At 39.3% G+C, this 26,241-nt stretch overlaps 2 protein-coding genes across 6 annotated transcripts in view; one reads left to right on the forward strand and one right to left on the reverse strand.

The window, feature by feature from the left end:
• The first annotated feature begins 212 nt into the window (after positions 1-212).
• st3gal4 (ST3 beta-galactoside alpha-2,3-sialyltransferase 4) overlaps positions 213-26,241 on the forward strand; it is a 43,775-nt gene continuing 17,746 nt past the window's right edge. For 2 of the 5 annotated variants that reach the window (XM_084950066.1, XM_084950069.1), the window contains exons 1-5: positions 213-508; positions 15,041-15,108; positions 21,291-21,360; positions 25,771-25,852; positions 26,119-26,208. In XM_084950066.1, the coding sequence (XP_084806192.1) occupies positions 21,339-21,360; positions 25,771-25,852; positions 26,119-26,208 (194 nt within the window). In that variant the 5' untranslated portion in view covers positions 213-508; positions 15,041-15,108; positions 21,291-21,338. The other 3 variants (XM_084950067.1, XM_084950068.1, XM_084950070.1) reach the window with 3 other exon arrangements.
• On the reverse strand, positions 6,719-7,892 carry LOC146373954 (E3 SUMO-protein ligase ZBED1-like). Its single transcript, XM_084950071.1, has 2 exons — positions 7,401-7,892; positions 6,719-7,311 (listed from the first exon to the last, which is right to left on the reverse strand). Exons 1-2 carry the CDS (start codon positions 7,848-7,850, stop codon positions 7,099-7,101), a joined length of 663 nt encoding a protein of 220 aa, XP_084806197.1. The 5' UTR covers positions 7,851-7,892; the 3' UTR covers positions 6,719-7,098.

The raw sequence follows: 26,241 nt of genomic DNA on the forward strand, positions 1-26,241 counted from the left end.
TTTGAGCCGGATTTATGAGGCATAGGTCAAATGATCGTGATGAGCTGTAGATTTTGAACGGGGCACTTTGAGAAGTCCTGCTTGCTGCTACGCCCGTACACAAGTTTTAACTTGCCCGGTTTTCGCAGTCAGTGAAACCTCTCTAGCGGCCAGTGCGCGTACCCCACATTGCGCATGCGTTGCTGCACCGTGTGTGTGGGGTGGGAGGGGAGGGGGGTGAAGAAGGGGTGTCCGCTGGTAAAAGCGCTATGTTAACCGCTATGTCAGAGCGACTTTATAGCAGGCAGAAGAGGTAAACTCTGTGGTATTGCGCGTCCGGTGGAGCGTTGCATCGTCACATGAGCGTTAACGCCCTCATTGCTTCTGTCGGCGTGCCTTAGCGGTGGGCTGACAGGGTTTGTTGTTTTCAAATGCACGGAATGGCACCAAAAGCAACGTGAACTTGGTTGCAGTTCTGAACAGAGTCGCTCCCCGCCGATTTAACATCATCTGTCCGACAGCGCTGCTGGTAAGTGAGGGCGTTTAGGCCCCCCTTTTGGGCAAGCGAGCTATATGTGTGTTTGTGTGTGAGTTTTGTTAGTCTTAAAAATACCCCAGACCTATTGGAGCCGAGTTATTATGGATCACAAGATTTAATTTGGCTGGCACGAGTCATCTCTGTGTGATGCTGTCCTTTTACTGCTGGCAGCACTCTAGATGTAGACAGGAAAGCCTTGAGTGCGTGAGAATGACATGTCTCACTGAAACAATTCAGCCGAAGACAGCTGATGTATTCCCTGCAATCAGTGACATTGAATCTAACTTGAAATGGAATTTAAGTTTGGCAAGTATATCAAGAGCCCGGATTCTTGGTGGAAAAAACAAAAGCAGGCAGCGACAGACATACTTTTGGTCGGAGCTGATAAATTCAGATCGTGGAGATCGACGTCTCCTGATTATCTGCCTCCCTGTTTGAGCTTGTTTTAGACGTGTAGCTCCACAGTAATATTACAGCTATGCAAACTTTCAAAGCAAAGTCCCAGTGTGTGTTTTTTTGTTCTTGTCTGTTTCACTCATTGATGACACGTAATCTTTTTTAGATGCGAATGCCTGTTTTGTCCTTTGTGGTGATCACTCTGGTCACTTAGTCATTGACTGGGACAACAAACATACTTTTGTGATGATCAGCGTGATCAAAGTCCTATTGACCTATTTTTTGGGTTGCTGATGTGAAGAGGCCGCTTCTGGATTTTGGATCAGTAGCAAAAAAGAACAACACACTGGAAAATATTTTAAGAATCTGCATTCATATAAGAGCAATTAGCACAACTGTGTTGAACTGGAAGATGTAAGTAAGTAAGAAGGTAAAGTAGATTCTTATAACACTTTTCAAACAGCATGCAACAAATAAAAATACAAATACAAAAAGACAACAGTAATATCCGCTGGTTGAAAGCAGGCCTAAACAAATAAGTCTTGCGCTTCCCCGTTTAAAAGAGCCGCTCATGATGACTCAAGTAGAGCACAAATTCTCCTGAAATCTTAACATCAGTATATCAGTCTGCATCAGAGTTGCACACCTCTCTTTTGACGACATCCTTGTTCCCACCTGCTGTTGTCCAGGACAGTCAATGTCATGCTGTAAAAGTTGCAATGATGAATGAATGTAAATGATTGAAAGATGCTTTTGAAGATGTATCTGCATTCATACCCCTTAATCTTTGCCATAATAACCTTGGACTCAAATATTTGACTGCATTCAAACATAGGTGATTGATAAGGTTTATTATACACTTATATGGGATTTTACGAACTAAATTCCCTTGGAGCTCGCATCATGTTGAGCTACACACCTTTGCAACTTCTGTGACTAAGAGAACAGGCGAGAGTAGCTTTAAATGGATTACTGATCCATTCCTGTTACACTTCCCTTTTTCATTTTTTCCCTGTTCTGTTTCCTTGGTAGTTTAGGCATGGCTGAATTTTAGATCAGGATGGCTCCAATGTCAACTTTCTGAAAGAGTATGTAGGATTAGATGGGAATGGAAAATGTATTTACAAAACATATTTTATTATATGCAAACTCAAAGTGCAGTGTTCTTTTTCTGTGTTTAGTCTCCTTCATGGCAGTGGCTTTAGTTTCTTCTTCTTCTACAGATATCATATTTAATCGAGATTAATGATATGAAGTGTGTGGCAACTTGAAGGTAATCATTAAACACATGATATGGTCTCTGCAGTACTGACTCATTTCTGCTTGAATCAATTAGCTGGGCTCAAAGCTGGGCTCAAAAAATATTATAAACACACATCTGTCCCCAAAACATTCATGTCAGGCAAACCTAATCATTCTCTGACTCTGCAAGCGCACTGGAGAGCTTGAGGAGCTTTTCACAGATTTTATTTTATTTTTTATTCACAAGGGAACAAAATTAAGCTGGGATGGAACTGGGAAAAGCCTGTGTAGGCAGTGCCCACAGGACTCTTGTGTACTTTGGTTAATTGCGCGTTAGATATGTCTCTGTTAAAAAAGCAGTACCAGAGACGATAGAGAAGAATGTTCGCAGAACACTTGTTTTTCTTTGTTTTTTTTTTTTAATGTTGCCTCTTTATTCCAGTGGTTGTAGGAGAAACGTCAGATTAAATACCTCATTAATTACAGCATATCTTGGTTCGCTTTCAGATCGAATATTTTCCGTTTACTCCTCAACACTCAGATTAAGTCTCCCACGTTGCCCTTCCAAACACTGTACACTATCCCAGGGTCAACACACGAAAAACGTAAACAAATCAGACATGGATTTAGAGCGCCGAGCTTATGAAATTTTGTAAGTCATTCTTATGCAAGTCTAAATGAAGGCCTACTTTTACGCAGCTGCTTCCTTTTGTCTGATCTGGTATCTCTTTACCTTCTTGATGGAATTAATTTTGTTGTTTGTGTACGACACTTAGTAGCCATGTCACCATGGAAATCCTTTTTTTTATTGTATACGTGCAGAAGGGTGCAGCGTGCAGATGCCTTCATGCCTGTTCTTCACACGGTGGAGATAATATGTGTAGATAATTTCCTGCAGATGTCAAACTGTGTAGTGAATGAGAGATTGGATGGTCAATGAGGCTGGAAATGGACAGCTGCTGCCAGAAATAAAACTTGAACAAATTAGATCTTTTAATAAAGCAATAAAGACCTAATTCATTTCCATAAGTACACACACAAACACACGCACACACACATGGTGTTTACAGCATATCGATTACTCTAATTTTGAGCAATGTGTCAGTTTTTTCATGTCATAACCCTCTGTCAGTGCGCCCCGGGGTGGCTGTGGCTACAATGTAGCTTGCCATCACTAGTGTGTGAATGAGTGTGTGAATGGGTGGATGACTGGACATGTAAAGCGCTTTGGGGTCCTTAGGGACTAGTAAAGCGCTATATAAATACAGGCCATTTACCATTTATAGCAACAGATTGAAACTGAATACTTTAGAGGTCTTTTGAAACATGTTGCCATTTGAAACAACTAGAAAAAAAAGATGTACTTATCCCCCATTTCTTTTTTAATTGTTTCATTGTTGAGACACAGGATGGGTAGATCACAGCGAGAACAAAGATCAATCATGAAGCTATTTAGGTTGCAACAGTTCAAGCTTGAGTAATGAAACTGTATATTCATTCTTTTAGATTTCCAAACAGTTTACCCATAATAACAGCAAATAGTTATTGCAACTATTTGAATTTCTTTTAGTTAACTTCCTAAGCTTCTTATCCACAGTTCAGTCATGAATGCATGTATTCTCTATTTTTATTTATTCATTTTTTTAACATTTTTGGTAATTACTTCAACCAGCTGTTTTACTAACTGTTGCTTCTATTTTAGCTTCTATTTTTTTCTGCAACCGTTTAGTCATTCCTTTTTATCCCGGGCTTCAATATCTTTACCTAATCAAAAACCTTAGTTGATATAAATTTGGCTATTTCCTCAAGGTGCACGTCTTCACCATTTTCAGCTGCTGAATTTTTTTTTTAATAGCTTCGGAATACTTTATTAGAGTGTCTGCACTTTTTGCGATTTCACCATCAGCTTCAAATGTGCTCAGAGAGGATCAGTGCAATCCAGCCTTCATGGAAAGGTTTATTACTAGTGATGAGACCGACTCCACAGTTTCTGAGCAGGGACAGGGACATTGCTTATCATCTATTTTGTTCTGTGGGTTTGGATTCCTATAACTTAGTCCTTCACCCCCAATCTAAAAAAAGAAAAGAGTGAACTGAAAGGTTACTGTTTCAGACAGTGGAGGAGAACTACTGTGCATCAGAAATACACAACTGTAATGACTGCCAGGAAATCTAGAAATAATACATGTTCTGTCCACTCTGAGATTGGCTAAAATTAGCCAAATAACTCATGATAATGGGTAAAAAAAAAGACAAAGGTTTCACTACAGAAATGAACAAAAGGTAGTCTGGATTCTTGCAGTATCAGAGCTGAAGAAAAGAGGATCAGGACATTTGAGAATAAACACTTCCAGGGACCAAAATAACCCTTCTTGTGATTGCCACATCACCACCTTGCCTCGGCTACTGAATCCTGTGCTACTGAATCCTTTCCCAAAAGGTGCCCTCCTCTGAGAGATGCCTCAAATATCAACAAGAAAAACATAATTAAAGCTTCCGTTTTAAAAAAAAAAGTATTTCTGTATAAAAGTGGTCAAAATGTTACAAATAAGCACCAGATTCAGCACTTCTGACTGGATGGATAAAGTTCTGGGATTATGTGTTTCAGATGTAATTTTCTATTGTGAGCAGACGTGTTTGTTTCCTTAGTATTAGTGGAATCGCCTTGCGGGGCGATCGTGGCTCAAGAGTTGGGTGTTCGTCTTGTAATCGGAAGGTTGCCGGTTCGAGCCCCGGCTCGGACAGTCTCGGTTGTTGGGCAAGACACTTCACCTACCGCCTACTGGTGATGGCCAGAGGGGCTGATGGCGCGATATGGCAGCCTCGCCTCTGTCAGTCTGCCCCAGGGCAGCTGTGGCTACAACTGTAGCTTGCCTTCACCAGTGTGTGAATGTGAGAGTGAATGAATAGTGGTATTGTAAAGCGCTTTGAGGGGTCCCGAAAAGCGCTATATAAATGCAATCCATTATTATTAGAGGTTGAGGGAAATAACCTGTTATTTGAAAAGGATTTTAGAGGAAAAAGGCCATTTTGGACAATTTTTTATCTTCCCATAATTACCATAAATATTGCGTCAGGGAGGCCTGGTATTCAAGAATTACTGTTAAATTGTCCATTTCGCATAATATATATTTACAATTTACTGTCTTGTAATTTATGCATATTATTAGGTCTAGCAGCCAAGCTACTGAAATTGAAACTTTAAAATGGAAGCTTGCAACTGTTTAATTTTTGGTTTGCCTAACGATGTGCCAACCTAGGGCGTCACCAGCTGGAGGGGTGGCAAAGAGGAGGAAGATGAAGAAATGTTTTATTTTCTTTCCTGCATATATTCTCTAGTCTGTTACTAATATTCACTGAATCTCATATATTTTTCAAAGACTTTGCTCAAGCTGCTGTAAACATAAAATCAAGGGAGTGTATGGAGAGGCTAGAGAGGCTATGTTTACAAGGCTATAAGGGCTGACTCTCACATAATAATTTTTACAAGCACAGGGGAGATGATACAAATATGAGGCAACAATGGTAACCATGAAAACAGAGCCACCACAGGAAAGGGCAACAAAGATCTCAGTGATTCTTGAGATAAGGGACAAAACATGTCCGCCAGATAAAACCCAATTTTGGGGTAAAAAATATGCATACAAGTGTTAACTCAACTGACTAAAAGACAAACCAAGGCAATGAGTATAAAACAAAGTATGATTTTGCATTTTATCATACATATATATTTATTTTAAATGGTACAATACATTACCAGTACCTTAAAAATCCATTGTCCAGAAGCAGGTGTGATAATATTAAAATACAGAAAAAAATTAAAAGTTATGTAAAATTAAACATCATGGCTCTCGTCACGAAGTATTTAAGTCAATAACTTATATAATATCAAAATATGCAATTGAAAATTTATTTTTACATATTGTTTAAGTGATTAAAATTGTGTCCAGAGTTTTTGCGAACACCATCAGATTTTTTTAAAAGTACAAAAAAATCAGGAATTATTGTGGGTAGCTTACACTCTGAGGACCCCTTTACCACTTCCTGTTTGATACACATTAGGGCTGAACGATTATGGAAAATAATCTAATTGCGATTTTTTGCCCCAATATTGCGATTGCGATGCGATATGCGATTATTTTTTAAGGTCTTTGTCTTCTGTATTATTAAACAAAGACAAGCAATACATCATATAGTATGGCCAATACTATATTACATTAATTTTAAACTGTTCTTTCCTGGAAGACAGACCTCTGTTATGATGACATGAGGTGATGCATGAATTGATGACTGACATTTTTATTTAACTTCTTCAATCACAACAGTATATTTGAACATACACAATAGTTTATTTTTAGCTTACAAACATCTGAGCATAAAGTGCTGACAAGGAACCCTGGTGTAAACATTAAAATGAAAGTCAGTACAATGTGCAGATTGCAGAAATATACATAAAAAAATCAGTGGCTTTACCACACTCAGTTTTTTGACATCTGTGAACTACTAGAGAGTCATTAAATTAAAAAAATAATATTAAATAAATAAAACTAATAAATAAAAAATACACACATCTTACTGATCTCTGCAGTCAGTAACATTACACATAAAGTGCAAACATAATAGCAATTGTATAAACACACACACAAACACGCCTTTAAATTAAAACTGGCTGAACATCTTGATTATCTGCAGTAAGTAACAGCAACACAGCACAAACTAAAGTGCACAATGAGTATGGCTCAGCTAGCCATAATCATCCTAGCTCACAGGTTTTTTGCTAGGAAGACCAGCATATCTACTTTTGCTGGCTTTAAGGATGAGCGAGTGCAGGTCACTATATTCCCTCCAGTGCTGAACAGACGCTCTGAGGGGGCACTTGTGGCTGGCACACACAGATATTTGCGGGCCATCTTGCACAGTCGTGGAAAGTGAATGTTGTGCACCTACCACCAGGCTAAGGGATCATCCTCTCCGTCAATGACAGGGGTCAACAGGTAACTATTCAACTCTGCCTCCACGACATCTTCAAGTGGCAGAGGCAAAGCTGAAGAGGCCGCACTGGTTTTAAAAAGACTACCAAGAGTCTTCTTTGCCTTTCCCCCAGAGGCCTGTGCACTTGGAGAATTTTGAGCAGTTTCAGTGCGAGACCTCTTCTCCTGCCAGATGGGAAGAGAGACATTAGTTTTGCAGTTAGCTTATATATAAATATTATGTGTTTGTGGAAATATAATTTTCAAGGATTTACCTGATTATGTGTACGTCTAGCCGATTCCACCATTTCTGTCTTCAGTCGGGCCTTAATGGCAGGAAGGTTGTCTGCGCTGATGTATTGCGTTTTGAACCTAGGGTCCATGAACGACGCAACATCCAAAAGCTCCTGGGTGTTGAGGTCACTATACTTGTCGTTGAGGTATGCCAGGACCTTGGTTTTAATTGATCTAGTCAGATCAGTGTCCTCAGCATCTTCAGCCAAGACTGATGTTGCCAGAAGATGGAGAACTGGCTTGAGGTAGGAGATGCTCACATACTCTTCTCCAGAAAGAGCATCAGTAAATTCGGAGAGAGGATGCAGTGTCTTATGAATGGACTCCAACACTTCAGCATCCTGCCAGGTTGGGATGAGGGAGCGTGCATGTCGGTCACCTGTCAATACCTGCGATATGGCTTTCATCTGTTCCAGCACTCTGGCAATCATTTTCTCTTTGGACCCCCATCTTGTAGGGCACTCAGTAATGAGAGAGTGCACAGGAAGCTTAAGCTCCTTCTGTGCCTCAGTGAGTGCTGCCTTTTTCTTCCAACTGTGCGAGAAGTGCCCCACCAACTTCTTGCACAGCCCAATTGCTCTTGATACTCTACCATCTTTGATTGCATTTTCTGGAGGGAAAAAAAAATAAAGTAAAAAGTAAAATTAGTGTTAGACATACAATTGCAGTTATGATGCAAGGTTTCACCATTTCTCTCTCTCTCTCAAATTCAAAGTTTCTTTATTAGCATGACTATGGGAACAGTGTTGCCAAAGCTATTGTTACATACATCATGACATACAAGAACATAAGACCATAAGACAAAAACAAAAAAGAAAATACATAAGAAGATGTGGGTACATCAGTATGGGGTTGACATAACATATCTAGAATTAACAGCAGTAAAGAACAAGATAAATAATAGTGTGGTGTGTTTGTGGGAGAGAGTGATACACAGGCTCGCGCATACATGCATGCACACGCACGCACACACACTCTCTCTCTCTCTCTCTCTCTCTCACGGCAGTAACTTACCAATAGCAAGATGTAATCTGTGTCCGAAACACTGGAGCCTGGTCCATTCGTTCAGCTGTGCTGCTTTCACCATATTTGACGCGTTGTCCGTCGTTATGCAGACAAGGTTGTCTTCAGGGAGATCCCAACACGCAAGCCCCTCTCTCAGGCCAGCAGCAATGTTTTCCCCTGTGTGGTCTTCGGGGAAGTAGGCCGTTTGTAGGCTGCGAGCTTCGAGGTGGAGGTCTTCGGTAATGTAATGCACCGTCAGACTTTGATAGGGCTCTGCTGTACGGCTTGACCACATGTCTGTGGTTATTGAACCCAGGCTTGGTCACCGTATTGACGGGCATCATGTCTTTCGCGATGCAGTGGGTTACTGCTTTGGTGATTTCCACGTGCCGTTTTGAAGTGCGTTCATATGGCGTAACACCTTCAAACAGTTCGGTCAGTGATCCTTGCCGAGTAACGTTACTAGGTTTATTCTGCACACTACTAGATTTTTTTTAGCCATACATCTATCATACTCTGTTTTGTGCTGAGTCTTAAGGTGCTGGTACAAATTCGTAGTGTTTCCCCGAGATGTAGAAACTCTACCAAGACAGGTTTTACACAGTACCTGACTCTGTGCGACATCATCTCTTTTAAACCCAAAATATTCCCACACGGCTGATGTGCAGTTCCTCTTTGGTACTAGCATCCCCGCAGGCTCTGGTTCTGTTGAACCTGAGGCCATTGTGTAGGCTACAGCTTTGCTTGCTAGTTCACTCTCGGTAGACTGTTTCAAAACTTTGCTCCCCGTGTCACGTGACCAGAGTGCAGCCTCTGTGGTTAGACAATCTCGTTTGATCATATCACATGTTTTACTCGCGCATGTCACGTAAACAGAGTATAATCGCAGCCTTTGCGGTTAGAAAATTGCACTTGATCATGTCGCGATATTATCGCAAATGCGATATATCGTTCAGCCCTAATACACATGCCATGAGGTCACTGCTGTGATAAGTTTTTTATTTTTATTTCATTTATGGCATACCTTTCTGTCACAACCATGCGTCAACACCAAAGTCGATGAAATGCAAGATTTAATTAATTTATTTTTTTTTGTAAAAAAAGCTTCATTTAGGTAGATTGTAGAGGTCATAAGCAACTGATGAAAAACAAGATTGGCTTCTGTCAGAAAAAGATATGTTATGAGAGAAACTAGGGTATTTTGTCAGCACCATCGGATGTCAACACCATCAGGATTTTTGTCTGACGGTGTTGACCCTTTTTCTAATGGTGTTGACAAATGCCACAAAAGTGTGCTATTCATCAATTATATTAAGTTATTTTTTATTAATATTTCAGTCATATTACTTCCTGTGTATTTTACTGATATTTCTGCTTTACAGATATGTCGAATATTATCGAATTTGCCTTATCTTGAATCTCATTGTTTATGTATACATTATTAATCCTGTAGGAAAATGCTTAGTCCTCTGCATTTAACCCATTCACTCAGTGATGCAGTGGGCAGCTACAAATCCAGGATAGGCGCTGTTCTTTGGATTTGAACGCCCAACCTTCCGATCATGTGGCGTCTACTGAGCTATCTCTGCTCCGAGAGCTGGTCTTTAAGGTCTTTAAGCAGTTTATCCTGCTTCCGGGCCCAAACTACTCTGTGTTTATTAAGCCTGTTGTGCTGTTAAAATGTTTTAATGCTTTTTATCTTGTTCTATTTAATCTGAACAAGCCCCTAAAAAACAGTTAGTGAACACTGTTGGCCTAACCATCAAAAATCCTTGCATTAACTTTTATCAAGTGGAAAAAAGTTAGCGTTCATCCTCCAGCTTCACTGTGTTTATGTCAGGGGTCTCAAACTCAAATGAGCCGCAGGCCACTTCTGGCACCATCATCTTATTGGAGGGCCACTTTAGTGTCCAAGTAGAAAAAAAAACAAAAAAAACAAGAAAACACCCACTAATATTTCCTAAAATGTAGTGTTTTGTTTGTTTTATTTAATTCCAAATATTGTGTAACAAGACAAAATTGCAAACATGAACGCAATTTTTTTCTCACTCTTAACTATCTGAAGCCTTTCACTTTCAGTTTAATTTGTCATAGCAAGTTAGCGCAGGGTCAACATTGCAATGAAATGTATTTGACGAGCAGAAGACAGTCACTCAGCAGTATAGTACAGTATAGTACAGTAGTTTCATTGAACTACCAAATAAACAGCTCTTTCTGGCCAGGCACGTGGAAGCACTTTTGCTACAATTTTGTTTGTATTTAACAAAATAAAAATGCAGGCATAAGGGTACACATTAGTTTTCGACTGCAAGTGAAAATTGTTTTCTTTCCAAATAAATCTCTCACTGAACTAACACAGCCAATCTCTCAACATGTCTCATGTTACCTCGGCCAGTTCCGCAGCTCTGAAGGAGACCTCTGGCTAATGCTTTGGGTTCCGTGTCGGGCTCGTAGCAGGGAACTAGCTTTACTGTCTGGTAGGGCTGTTCGATATAACGATATATATCGGATGACGATATAAAAACGTCTATCGTTTCATTTTACGCTATCGTTTGTTTCATGGTGTCGCAAAATAAACTGTTTACGGCAATATTTTTTCATCGTTTTGATGGTCACTGTAGTGGCTATATTAATGTCTTAAAGTTCTCTCTTTCTCTTATATTTTATATAACCACACTACGGACAGACAAGCGCCTGTTTTTATGCGTTGTGGTTAGCAACAACGACGGTAACACCATCGCGTGTCCGCTTGTTTATGTTCCACATAAACCTTTCACAATAAAGCTCAAGATCCTGTTGAGATTTTTCAAAATAAACTGAATCACGTGAAAGAGCAGATTATGTACGGATGAGAAGTAAAAAAGCCGCCAGATGCTAAAAAATAAACCTTAGACTCAAACGTTAGAACAGGCTTTTCCCCGCAGCACGCCGTGTAATAAATACTCACAAAGAAAACGGTGGCCTTTACAACTTATGTCTAAAAATGTATAGTTTCATGCATCTGTTAAAACACTCGACTTCAGCTACATGACGCGCAGCTGGAAACACTTGCTGCCCGAGATTCACAGAATTTACAGAAAATGTTACATTTTTGTGATTTATGTCGTTATCAGGACGATGTCTTATATCGGGATATGAGATTTTGGTCATATCGCACAGCCCTACTGTCTGGGTCAACTTTGCTAGCGAGAGACAGAAAGAGACATTGAAAGGCTGCTAAGCAGAACTTTATTGTTTCGGAGGAAAACACGAACACAGTGTACAGTCGAGTCTTAATAGCTTACTTACAACTGGGCTCGTCAGGCACTCTTCTTGGCTGCAGTGGTTATTTTTATATTTACATGCTTCCAGCTCCCATTTCTGCTTGGTAGCACCTCATACTTTTCGACTTTTGTTTTTCTCCCTCCCTCACGCTCACACACACACAGCGGGAGGGGCGGTCCCACACGTTTTCCCTGCAGCAAGGACTACACCGCCCATGAGGCTACAGTCTTAAAGGGCCATGCCTGTAACACTCTGCCGTCGTTTAAATCATTTTTCGTATAACAATTAAAAAAAAATATTTCTTCACATCAATATGCGGGCCGCAAGTAGAGGTGACGTGGGCCACAAATGGCCCGCGGGCCGCAAGTTTGAGACCCCTGGTTTATGTTATGCTAACATAGCTGTGTCGCTAGCGATCACCTAGCACATCATTATATACCAGCTAGTCCAACTTAAGTAACCTGACAAAAGTCACTGCTGTTTTCTGTCTTCATTTATGTTGGAATGTAGGTGGAAACCAGCTGGCTAACTTCTAACTGAGCCACACTGATCATTTTATTAAAGATGAAAGAATTTAGACAGTTTGTAACTCTCAGTGATGCTGCAGAGTTCCTTTGACTTTGGGACCTGGAAACGGCTAATGACATCAGACTTAAAGACCGGATAGCATTTCTATTGCTTAATACATAATTGTGTTGTGAATATTGATCCTTAATCTGTATAAATGCATTTGGTTCATAAAAATTATAGTAATTACAAAATGGTACATTTCAGGCTAGAATGGCAAAGGGGAACCTGTCAGTAGTGGAACGAAAGAGGAGGAGCAGGGAGTATCAAAAAAAGGAGAGAAAAAATTAACGGCCAGCCTGAGCTGAAGAAAGAGTTTCTCATAAAGGAAAGGGAAAGTTCTAGAAAAAGAGTGAAAGAGGGAAAAATAAAGAACATCAGTGATCTGAAAGAAAGAGAAAAAAGGCAGAAGAGAAGGTTTTGGAAACAAACACAGAGAGACAAAAGGAGAGAAAGTGCAGCACGGTCTAAACACACAACCACAGAGTACTTTAGGAATCAAAGAGTAGTAGGTAGCTACTTGCTGGTGAACTATTAAGATGTAGAACTTGACATTTGCAAAAACAGAATTGTTATGAAGTGTCTTGTGATATTACATAAGTTGTTAAGGTTTAATGGTCATTTTGAAAGAAATAATAACTTATTTTCTACTAGTTTGTCACCACCGTCAGATTTGTGTCACCACCGTCAACACCTTGTCAACTCCATAATATGGAGTTTTTGTTTATTTTTCTCTTTTGAAGAGCCATGTATTTTCCTCCCTCATGATCTTCCAATAAAAATACGTAATTTTCTCAATAAATGTGTAATTTGCATGCTGCTAAATATGATTGTTTCTTATAGAGATTAAATACAAGCTTCTGAAAATATTCATGACTGTAACTCTAATAATAACAAGCCAAAACAATCTTACTTTTAAACGTGGTGTAATTAGTTTGAAAATATATGTGCATAAACAGTAGAACAGAGAAGCTGCTAATAGTCAAAAATAGCTGAAACAACTTAATTTAAAATATATATTTTTGCATTTCTTTGTGTCTGATGGTGTTGACAAAAGTCTTGCACTTCTCCAGCAAAAAAAATAAATTATTAAAAAATGTTGCACCTGGGAGATTGGACCAAAACTTGGTGAGACAGCCAAACTTTGTGCAACAATTATATGTAAATATATTTTTGAAAAATCAAAAAATATATTTTAGAAAATTAAAATCTGTTTTGTCCCTAATCTCAGGAATCACTGATCTACATTCTGAAATTATGATAATGTCACTGATGTGGCAACTTAGCCAATCCAGACAATTTGATATTTTATCATCTATCACTCAAAATGCTTACTCTACAGTGAGCATAAAAGACCCTTAAGTATGCTTATTGCTGCCAGAGGTATACAGATAGCTTGCTTCTAGCTGTTTGTAGGAGTCTTTCCTCAGGGTGTTTTAAAACACTTGTTGACTTTTGTGGATTCCAACTATTGCATTAAAAACTGTTGCTCTCTGTTTTTTGCCTAACAGTTTGACATGACATGATGGTAAAATTACAATATTTATTTTAATTGTCAGATCCAGTTACATTATGTAAGTTTACTGTAGTTATTGTGATCTGTTTGCTAAAGTATGAAAATCCCAATCGAATCCGCCCGGGGTACAAGGATATCATGGTGATGTCTGTACGAAGACATGTTCTCACACTGGTTCAAAATGAATGAACAGGCCAAACACGAGTGAGTGAAATTACCATTGATCATATTCTTACTCACAATGCCTGTAACACAGTAATATAATAATAATAATGGATTGCATTTATATAGCGCTTTTCTAGACACTCAAAGCGTTTTACAATTCCACTATTCATTCACTCTCACATTCACACACTGGTGGAGGCAAACCACAGTTGTAGCCACAGCTGCCCTGGGGCAGACTGACAGAAGCGAGGCTGCCATATCGCACCATCGCCCCCTCTGGCCAACACCAGTAGGCGGTAGGGTGAAGTGTCTTGCCCAAGGACACAACGACCAGGACAGACAGACCTGGGGATCGAACCGGCAACCTTCCGGTTACAAGATGAGCTTCCCAACCCCTTGAATACCTTAACTAACCTTAAATACAGAGCACATATGTTGCAGTTATCTTAACCAGTGATCACATTAGCTTAAGTATTAATGATAAGTATTGCTTTGCCAGCCCTCACTTTCCTTGAGAATTTCGGTGGAAACAGTTTAAACCAGTACATTACTGACAACAAATTTCCCATGGAGTACTGTTGCTGGAATTACTTCCCCTGTGCTTTTCCGTGGTAGCTGCCTGACTCATCTATAATCACTGCAGTCTGTGACTGGCCTCTTAAGTGGTCTGTCTGGATTTCTTTCCTGATCCATGATTAGACTTACAGTGATACTTTAAGGAACATCTGTGGTGAAGGGCATTTCTGATAGGACTAAACCTTCATCTGGCTCTGCTCTGTTTGCCCTTAACATCCTGTGGAAGTTTTATTTCAGTACCAGTCAGCCTATTTCTCCACTCTGCCATCGCTCCACCCTTCCCCTAGTCTGTATCTCACGCAGACAGCTATTGTGCATCTATAGTTCATTCATCCCACAGCAATACAGTAATTTGCTATCCATGTTTCTTATTTAGTTTGCTTACATTCTCTTCATAGCTGGAATTTTGACATGGTTCTTTAGTTAGTTTGGAGACAAGGAGAAAAGGATATCAAAGTTAATATGTTTACTGTGCAGGCTTTCTCTGTTTGGCTTCATATGACTGATCGCAGTTTCATTTTACTGCAGGGAAAATCCCAGACTGATTACATAGGAACAACTGAGGACCCAGCCTTTTGAAATGAAAGAAGAAAAAGGTAAGATGTCCTGTTTGTTTGTTTTAAACCACTGGTTGGTTCCTGAGGAGCTTTGTTTCATTTAGTGATCAGTGTGCAAGCGTTAATAAAGACGTTTGTTAGGAGAATGTGTAATTATGGTGTATTAAAAAGTCTTAAAACGGTCTTGCATACCCAACCAAATTTCTGTTAATGTTCCGTACAGCAGTATTTCCATTTTTGAATGTAGAAGTGTGAAAAATGTCACTGTATCACTGAAAATGTCACTTAAGTGGCAATTTAGCTGATCCGGACAATTTGATCTCAAGAAACTATCAATAAAAATGTTTCATTTGCGGTGAGCACAAAAGTAGCATGCTTCTAGCTATTTGTAGGAGTTTGTAAGAGAGTTTTGTGGATTTCAAAGATTGCACAAAAGCTGTACGTCTCTGTTTTGAGCACCAGAACATACCATTAGCCAGAACATAACGGTAAATCACAATATGTATTCCACCCTCTTGTAGTGGCGGGTGAGGCCCCAGTAATGCTCACTACCCTCAGCAGTTGCTTGCGGCAAGATACATTGCAGCTGCCGTGTCAGATAGTGATGTAGCTGGCCTGAATGCTCTTGATGGTGCTTGTGTAGGATGTGGTGAGGTTGGGAGAAGGGAAGCTTCCTCTCTTCAGCTGTATCACAAAGTTCACTCTCTGCTGGGCTATCTTTGATAAGTAGTTCTTCAGTTATGTGCAAGGAAGTTGGTGGTCCAAACCATCTCCACAGCAGAGCCGTTGATGATGAGCGAGGGTGGGATGTATGCTGACTCATCATTGCTGCTTATCATGTCCTGCACAGTTGTGTCATCAGCGTACTTCATGATGTGGTTGAGGTTTTGTGACTTAGCACAGTCATGAGTCAACAGAGTGAAAAGCAGAGGTGTTAACACACAGCCCTCTGGAGCGCTCTGTCAGAAAGTCCACAGTGAACGTAACACATAGGGCTCTTACAGTTACAGTTATCTCCTCTCTGTCTGCGATGTCAACAGCAAAAACTCAGGAATGGCATCACATAAACATCAGGTTAATCAGCTTAGTAGGATAGTGCAGAGCCCAAAAGTGTGAGGTTGTGAGTTGAAAGCTTTAGTTTGTCTCCTTTTATGCTAAAACAATTCTTGAACTTTGTATTGCTAGAAAGTCTAACAGTGACATCCAGGCAGTGTTTAGGAAGTACCTCGATCTGACATCATTGTAATGTCTGCAAGATCTGTTCAACTTTAACTTAGGAAGTCTTTTTTTTTTAAACTATGGCTCGACTGCCAAACAAACTGTTGAAATAGTTGCAGGGTTAGCAAAGGAAACGGGGAAGCAGCTTTTAGTTCATGTCTGAACTAACAAATCAATCTGTTCAGAGAGTAACTGAGTTTATTTAAGCGAAACACCTGAAGCAAACAAATGGCTCATAATGGTAGACTCCACAACAGTCCAGCACAACAATGAGTACAAGCGTAGAACATGTTCATCCTGTAATTCTGTGGACAGCAGGAGACCACAGTGAGGCGGAGAGGAGAAAACAAAATAACTGTGTTTTATCAAAGAAAATACAGTTGCGTTACAAGCGTGCGCCTGTCCACATTCTTCAGTTCTTTTGTGTTTTCCTGAAGCTGGCTTCATATCCAGCTCTGGATAAACACACACACACACACACACACACACACACACACACACTCCTATATAACTTCTCCCTGATTCATCTGGCAGCAGCATTATATTAAATTTCATGTTGGGAGTTGACCATTTTTTTTTACAGTAGGTGCCCTGACTGGCCTACAGTCTATTGCAAAAGTACAATCTGCAGAGCAACCCTGTGGTAGTGTTAAGAAATTTGTACCAGCATTATATTACTGTTACAGTTTTTTACAGCCGCTAGGACACATTTCTCAATACTTAGGTCACTTTTGCAAAACTCCTCACACAGTGAGCACAACAGAAGTCTATGTGGGCTAAACTGAGGATCAGTTATCATTGTTTTGGCACAAAATGCATTCAATGACTACATCTCTCAAATTTCATGAATTATTTTCTCACTCAGACACAACAACTGCCAAAAATCTTTGTACGTACAGGACATTTTGCATGTACTTACATGCTGTTTTCAAAACTGTTAAACTTATGGTCAAAACAATAACATAATGCAAAACTGAATAAGACAGAAAAATTCAACAGCAATATTTTAGTGAAACATATTTTAAATCTAAAAATGCAGTTTAACCAGCCACAGCTGATTCTCATTGTAGATGAACATCTACACAGGTGTTACTCCTTCAATTTCATTACAAAAGGAGACAACTGCTGAATAGGTTTGTTTTGTGATGTAAACATGGACCCAGCCAGAAATGGAGAAGTGGCTGAAAGAGGAAGAAGAGTGGCTGGGAGGGGGCGAGGAATACGTATGCGTGGTGGAAGAAGAATAAGAGGAAGATCAAGAGCTGTAGTCTCAGATGAGATCAGAGCTACTGTAATTGATCATGTAGTAAATCATGGTCACTCAATGAGAGAGGCTGGTCAGAGAGTGCAGCCAAATCTGCAACGCTCTACAGTGGCATCTATTGTTAGAGTTTTCCGACAAACCAACAGGTAACTTGTATTCTGCAAGGGCATTTGCACATTTCAGAAGTAAATAAGCTTTTTTTAATTGTTGTTGCATTTCTGCTTAGGACTCAACGGTTACCTCACACAGGAGGGAGAGGACGGATGTTCACTGATGTGCAGGAAACTGCCATTGTTGATATGGTCATCAGAAACAATGGGATTAAACTCACTGAAATTAGACAGAGTCTTGGCAGACAACGTTACTTTCGCAAATATTTACAGTGTAAGCATAACAATTTCTAGAGTCCTGAAAAAACATCAGGTCAGGATGAAACAGTTGTACACTGTGCCTTTTGAGAGGAACTCTGAACATGTCAAGCAACTCAGGAACCAGTATGTCCAGGTAAGATCACAATAAAATACAGATCTGTTTTTGAACAAAACCAAACACACACAAAGACAATTTTTACAAATTTACTACTGTAACAGCTTATGTTGCCTTGTGGATTTATGTTAGAGAGTCATGGAGATTGAAGGCAGGCAAACGCACCACATTTTCATCTTTGTGGATGAGGCAGGTTTCAACTTGGCCAAAGCACGGCGACGAGGGAGGAATGTGATTGGGAAGAGAGCCACAGTGAATGTCCTGGGCCAGAGGGGTGCCAACATCACAATGTGCGCAGCAATATCCACTGATGGACTGCTGTTACACAGACCACTAATTGGGCCATACAACACTGAACGGCTCCTTGCGTTCCTGCATGATCTCTATGGAAGGGTTGTGCTAGGTGAGGAAAGGGATGCGGAGAGAAGGAATCAGCCAACATTTATAATTGTATGGGACAATGTGGCATTTCATCACTCCCGTGCAGTCACCGAGTGGTTTGCAGCCCATCCCAGAATGGAGTCTCTTTTCCTCCCACCTTACTCTCCATTCCTCAACCCCATAGAGGAATTCTTTTCCTCATGGCGGTGGAAGGTTTACGACCATCATCCACATGATCAAATGTCCCTCCTGGATGCAATGAATGCTGGATGCCTGGAGATATCAGCAGAAGATTGCCAGGGATGGATCAGGCATGCCAGAAGATTCTTTCCTAGGTGTATTGCCCTAGATGACATAAGATGTGATGTGGATGAGAACCTGTGGCCAAATGGAGAAGACCGAGTAGATTAGCATTACTATTGTATGTGTATCAGTGGATGGTGTGTATACAAATTCTTGTATTTTGGGATTACTTAGTGCAAAAAAATAAAAATACATAAACAAATATTAATGAATTCTGCATGATGTCTGATTCATTCCAGTAACATATATTGAAACTATAAACAGAGATGTGTCCTTGTTTTACATAAGAAAACACTGTAATGCTACATGTTGTTAGTGTTTTTTTAGGTCATTGTTTTGTGGGTGACAAAGTGTGTTTGTCGGCTGTCAACCTTTGCTAGTGTTCTGGAAGAATGAGTTTATTTGAGACCTGAGTGTTTTGGTAGTTGTAGTGCATTTTGAATGTGAAATGAACTGCTTTGCCAAGCTGAAGGTCAGTTAGGAGAATTGTGTGAAGAGTTTTGCAAAAGTGACCTAAGTATTGAGAAATGTGTCCTAGCGGCTGTAAAAAAACTGTAATGCAATGTAGCAAATGCATGTGCACTCATGTGTATCCTAAAATAGACGTTCTGCTTTGCACTCCTTCCGCTGATTCTGAAGCATGGTCAGGCATGCTAAACTGTTTCTGAAGGACTCTGGCTTCTGTCACAAATCAGATAACAGATAAGATGTGCATTACTGAACCAAGCACAAAGTGCTAAAAATGACACTATATCCTTTAGTTCAGTGACCAGTTTATTATGAATCCGACATGGTCCAATTATATTTTTTACTAGTTTTGCATACTTTCTTATCTTGGTTGTGTGCTTCAAGTCATTGTCCTATTGCAAAATGAACCTTTATCACACTCTGAGATCCAGAGCACTGTAGAGCAGGTTATCATCAAGGATGTCTCTGTACATTGCTGCATTCATTTTCCCATTTACTCCCACTATTCTCCTAGTTCCTGGTGCTGAAAAACATCCCCAGAGCATGATGCTATGCTTTACTGTAGGGATGGCATTTCCGCAGTGATGAACGGTGCCTGGTTTTCCCCAGACCCGAGCATTCTCTTTCCCAGCGCGTGACATACCGGCAATTTGTCATGTCCCGAGGCATCTCATAGCAATGCGAAAGGTACCCTTTGGCATCCTTATGATACGCTCCAGATTCTCAGTTGAATCCAATAGAATGCCGCTCGCAGCGGTAACACACGCTCCAGCCCTTACCCTAACCTTAACCCTAACCATAACCTTAACCCAGTCAGATAGTGTTTTCCAAAGCGATTCATGATCAGAGAGTAAAACACATTTGCATGTATAGATTCATTCCAAATGGCTCTCATGCCTCTGAATGCGTAACATCCTGACGATTTATCTTATCGCATGGGTATGTGACGAGTTGGGATGAGAACGTGTTGTCCAGACATGATGCTTGGCATCCAGACCAAAGACTTTAATCTGTGTTTCATCAAACCAAAGAATTTTGTTTCTCGTGGTCTGAAAGTCCTTCAGATGCCTTTTAATAAAAGTATAAAACCATTTGTAAAAATGCTTAACTGTATAACTTTCAGAACTGCTTGGAGAGTGGTGAGAATGACGTTTCTGATGTAAGAAATTACATCTAAACATTACTAAAGCAACTGAGAAAAAATGTAAGGAAATAAAGTATCTACAGTTCTGACTGACAAAAGTACAAGCTGTTTTGATGAGTTGTGAGATCCAAGTAAGAAGTGCATCAGCATAATTACAAATATATTTAGTTGTGAAGTATATGTAGATAAAAATAATGAGAAATGCAATTGAGTGGGGAGAAAAGTGTTTCTGATTTGAGAACTGCATTAAGAGTAGTGAGACAACTTCTGGATGTGAGAACTGCATCAAAGTGATTGACGTTATGTAATTTTTCGCTGCCTCTTCTTTGGTTTTATCAAAACGTTTGTAACTCCTACATCCATACATACAGGTCATTTTGGTCTTTCACCCTAAACCTCTTGGTGGTTCACTTTGTTCTAGACTGAAAACTAAAACAGATTATGAGCTTTGAGCTTGTGAACTACGGAATGCACTAATACAGTTATTAAAGTTTTATATTTTCTAACGAGTCTTTCAAAGGTCTAATTTTATACTTATTTTAGTGAATTAAAATGGTTTTTTGTGATTAGTTTTTAGTTTAGTTTCAGCTAACTACAATAACCTTGTGCACTACTAATACATTTGAAATCTCTGGACTTTATTGAAAGTTTTAAAGAGCGCTTCAAGGCTTATTTGTATAGGTTTGCTTTTAGCTAGTGCACACTGTTGTGTGTTTTAATTTTAACTTAGAGTATTTTTAGCTGTTGCTTGTAGTTGTGAAACGCGTTGTAATCCTTTTTTTTTAAATGCTTTGAACACATTTACATACTTGTGCAAAACGCTCTACATCTTAGTTTTCATCTCATTTGACTTTCAGATCACATTTTCAGTTGTTTTTTTTTTGTTTTTTTTTTACAGCAAAGGCAGTGTCATATGTGCAAATATTTGAGCTTTCTTATTCCTGTACCTACTACCAGGGTGACCACATATTGTGAAGTCATGAGAGGCTCAGCGAGCATGTGAAGATGTCCCAGAAGGCAACTAAAAGTAAGCCTTTTTGCTGTCTGTGATTGTTATTTTTGTTTTTTTGTTGCTGTTGTTGTATTTTCATTGCATTTTTTTTTTTTACTTATTGTCTTAAGATCTTTTTTATGATTTTCTCTGTGTGAACAGCAAATTTAATGATTGGGATTTTTAACATGCCCTAAATTCACTGTTGTTTAATGTGAGATACTGTGAGGTCAAACTGGACTTCTTGAATATTGTAGAACTTATCAGTACTATCACTTATACTTAACAATTTGGTTACCAGTGAGTCTTTGTCAAACAGTAACCATAATTCTGTTTTAGTCAGCATACAGATCGTGTTAGTTAAAGCAGTCCAGGCCTTGTTATTTGAATGATTCAACAGGTCTGCCAATAATCAGGCCTGAGTGTGTTTAGTGAAACTGAACTCAGCTTTCCAAAAAACCTGTTTAATCACAGTTAATTCATGATTTAACAAGGGGGCAGGGTTAATTACTTTTTCACACAGGACCAGATAGGTTTTGATAACTTTTTTCGCTTAAAAACTACATTTTGTTTTGACTCAGCTTATCTTTATCTAATATTACCGTTTGTGTAATTATCTGAAACATATAAGTGTGTGACAAATATGCAAAAAAATAGGGAATTTCAGACGGGGGGGAACACTTTTTCGAACCACTGTAAAATGTTACCAAAGGCTGTTGCTGGCTTTTCTCTTTACACTTTAAAAACTTTAGCGTTAAATGAATTTTGTAGCAATTTCCATGTATTCCGTGTATAATTTATTGCATGTATTTTTGCACATAAACCACTCATAACACTACAACGTATTATTTTAAACTTGCATCAGGCTAAGTCAGGCTAAGTATATTTATCTGTTTTCAAACACTGTGCAGCACTTACTGGCTGTAATTTATTATTGAATGGAGTCCTTATCTAACTGTCAGAAAGACAGTGGTTAAAATTACCTTCCAAACTCTCTTTTTAATGGTCCTTGGGTTTATTGTTCAATGCCTTGTTATAGATGAAGCTTAAAATATTTAATCACACCTTAAATTGCCCCAAACTTCCCGCTATTAGTCCTGTTAGCAGAAAAAACCTGTTTACTGTACAGTGTAGCTTTACCACTGAATCTGATGAGAAAGTCCAAGCACAGCAGTCTTTAGAGCAGGGGTAGGCAACCTTTTTGATGGCGAGTGCCATTTAAAATTTCCTCAGAAGTCAGTGTACCATATGATTGTATTAGCAATAAATTTAATAACGCTCTATATTAACAGTTACACACTATATAGAACCACTTTATAGAATTATATTTGTTTGCAGATGTTGGCAGCTATCAGCGAATAGTTATCAGCTATTTTGAAACAAAAAAAGACACTTTTTTTTATCCATAACAAGAACTCTATAACAGCAAATTAACTGTACAACAAAAAATACAAATGCTATTTATGGTCTCCTCACAACAATGATAAGAAAAATAAACTGGGCCAATATGGCATGTTTGTTAATACACATATTAATCTGATCTCTGGTCTCCCACTCAGAGACACAGGTCTCCGAGTGTCCAGCATTCAGACGGCTACCCGAGGACACTCATTAGAGATGGACCGATCCAATATTACGTATCGGTATCGGTCCGATACTGACATAAATTACTGGATCGGATATCGGAGGGAAATAAAAAATGTAATCCGATCCATTAAATATCAAAAAAGCACCTCACAAAACTTGCGACACCGTGTAACTCGGCCCATAACCGTTGCACGTCGGAGCAGTGTGCTCACATGATAGAGCGGCTGTGTGTATTTGGAGCCTTACTACCAAACTCAGAGGAAGTTATCCAAGAGAGAAGTTAAGCAAGTGTGTAAGTTCATCTCTGAATGTTTGTAAAGCATTCCTGCGTTAAGCTTAACAACCAATATATGGAGCAACTGCCTCTTCTCTCTCCCTCTCCTGTCGCTACTTCAAACGTGAAACTGATCAATGATCAGCTGATCGGCTTTTCTGTCGCGACTCGTCTCTCTTGTTTGTTTTTGGCCCACTTTGCGCCAGAAAGTGGAAACCAGCGGCTGAATAACAGCAGCACGTTTAACCTTGATAAGCTGTTGTTAGAATTTATTTAATATTACTTTCTAGACCAGGATATTTTTCTACGTAGCTGACGGCTGGTAACTGTGCAGGGGCGGATCTAGCAAAGTTTAGCCAGGGGGGCCGATAGGGCATGAAAAGGGAAAATGGGGCACAGAGACATACTTTTCTTTCTTATTCTCATTTAAAATGTCTATCTTTTAATAAATAATTATCTGAATCTTACACCCAAAGCTTTAATCTGATGTAAAATATATAGAAGTCCATTACTGTATATAGTAACTGTTAAATCTAATATACCCTAGTAAGCTATACTACTTTTTCCTTTGGGAAGACACCATCTGTGCAGTCTGCAGTTCTGTTGAAGAAAGATGTTGAATCTATTTAATTATTCTTGAAAAATAATTAAATTCTGTGCATTTTTTTTCACCCTGCATCAAATTAAAGTTGATTACATCGATTAAGCATCATGAGGAAGAGGGTGGTTCACTATTTTCTTTTGCTGGTAGTTTGCAACCCTATTAGTTAGGTTGCTTAATATTTCTGCTAAGTGCTCTTTAAAATACCAGAATAGGAAGGATTGAGTAGGTTTAAGTTTATTAGATTGATCAGTATTGCTGAACTATGAAATATTTTGGGTGCAGTGTATTTTTTACATACAGGTATAACAGAATAGCTTTAGTGTTGTTGTTTATTTAAACTTGAGTATGAACTTATAAAAAATGCAGCAATATATTAAAAAATAGTTTTATTGATTAAAAAACACACTATATCGGATTCATATCGGTATCGGCAGATATACAAATTTATGATATCGGTATCGGTATTGGACATAAAAAAGTGGTATCGTGCCATCTCTAACACTCATGTGAGAGAAAATCTGCTCACACAGATATGTGGAGCCAAATACTGTCAATAAGGCCTCTGCAATGTTCTGAAGACAGTTAAACTTGTCAGGTAGTGATGTCCAGCTGGTGAAAATGCAAGCTCCATGAACACACACAGCTGTGGATTCCAGCTGCTTTGATGTTGCATTAACTGGTATTAACTCAGTTAATGCGAGACAAATCCAGCTGCTCATTAAAGATTTCTGGTTTGATCAGAAAAGAAAACATTGGTCCATACACCTGAAAGTCCCAAAAACGCATTGTGTCTCGAGTCTACGGATGTATCCGTGTATTTCCATGGTGCTGATGCTGCGCTGAGCGGACAGCTCCTCAGTTTCCTCTTTCTGGCGCAAAGTGGGCAATAAACAAACAAGAGAGAAAAGCCAATCAGCTGATCATTGATCAGTTTCATGATTAAAGTAGCAACAGGAGAGAGAGAATGAGAGAAGAAGAGGCAGCTGTGCAGCATAAAGACAGAATAACTCCACCTTTGTGTCTTTTTCCATTCTAGCTGAAGTCCGGGACAAACTGCGTCCCTTCTCAGCTCAACACGAAACGCGTAATAATTTCTCTGAATGCGGGACAACTGGCAACTCTACTAACTAACCTTATAAATAAAATAAAGTTCACTATCAGTAACATCATAGCCCCCACCCAGCTGTATAGAAACTCCATCATGCTAGCTAGCACGCAGTACGAGTTATTGTAACTGACTGTAAAAAGTTAGCACAACGAAAATAAACTCCACCTAAACTTGGTCTATATCTGACCCAGATAGACTGCAGTCATAACTTCTTACCTGAAGTTCAGTTCACACTCAGACCGGCGGCCGCCTCGGGTCTCTCCTCCTCCTGCCTCCCGTCTCCCTCATCCATCCTTTCCTGAAAGGTTGGATTGGAGCATATGTTGATCTTAAACCTGTATATACACTTTCAAATTTCAGAAATGGTTTGTAGACAGATTTGTTTGCAGATTGATGAACCTCTGCCCAGCTTTAATTCTGTCAAACATCGTTTTCTAATATTTTTCGTGAAAAAGTAGAATATCTCAGTTTAAACATTTGTTATATGTTCTGTTGTGAATAAAATATGTGTTTATGAGATTTGCAAGTCACTGCATCCTGTTTTTTCAGTGTATTTAAAGAATTCAAACCATTTTTGAGAACATCGTATCGTAATTTGTGATCTTCACTCTTTGCTGTTAAAAATAAATCCTAGCAGATGGACAGTTTCCTATAAGCCTTTGCATTTGTCTTAATTTGGAAAGTGATATTTGAATGAAAATCAGTTTCATTGGCATTGCCCGTACACCTGTTTCAAAATGGCACGTCAGAAAAAGCAAACAACATAATTTGCATAGAAGAAGACTGAGTATCGTCTCTCAGGTGTAGCCAGAAACTGACTCTACTTTTATACCCTGGTATGTTTGCTTCTGTTTTTGTCTTTGTCTGCTCCAGTATGGTGGCCTAGGCTTCTCCCAGTTCTCCTGTTCTTCGTCACCTTTGTCATGTTCTACTGTTCATATGCCTTGATTCAGAGGTAATCTCACACAAAGACACACTCTAACACAAACATGTCTTTCTTTCTTTCTTTCTTAATTTCTCTGGTATTGAGTCACAGAATCACAGTAATACCCATTTCTCAGGATTTCTGGCCAGTGCTGAGTCACTAAAATCTGAGAAGACAGCCTATTCACAAAGTGGTCTGAGCTGCTAGTCAACCAAAGCCTCACACATAGCAATTTTTGCACTTTTTGAGCATTTTGGACTAAATTACTGGCACTTTCCATTTTCACTGTCTTTCAGCTATGGAGGCACCAGCAAGTCTCCCAGCAGTAGCAAGTCGCTGTGTGGTGGCTGGCTAACCCAGAAGAAATGGGAGAGCCTTAACTTTAAGTGAGTAATGGCATGTCTGTGTGTTCTTTTTTC

Source organism: Perissodus microlepis, chromosome 14 (assembly GCF_051167445.1).
Source record: "Perissodus microlepis isolate ML-2025 ecotype Zambia chromosome 14, ASM5116744v1, whole genome shotgun sequence".
Classification (NCBI taxonomy): domain Eukaryota; kingdom Metazoa; phylum Chordata; class Actinopteri; order Cichliformes; family Cichlidae; genus Perissodus; species Perissodus microlepis.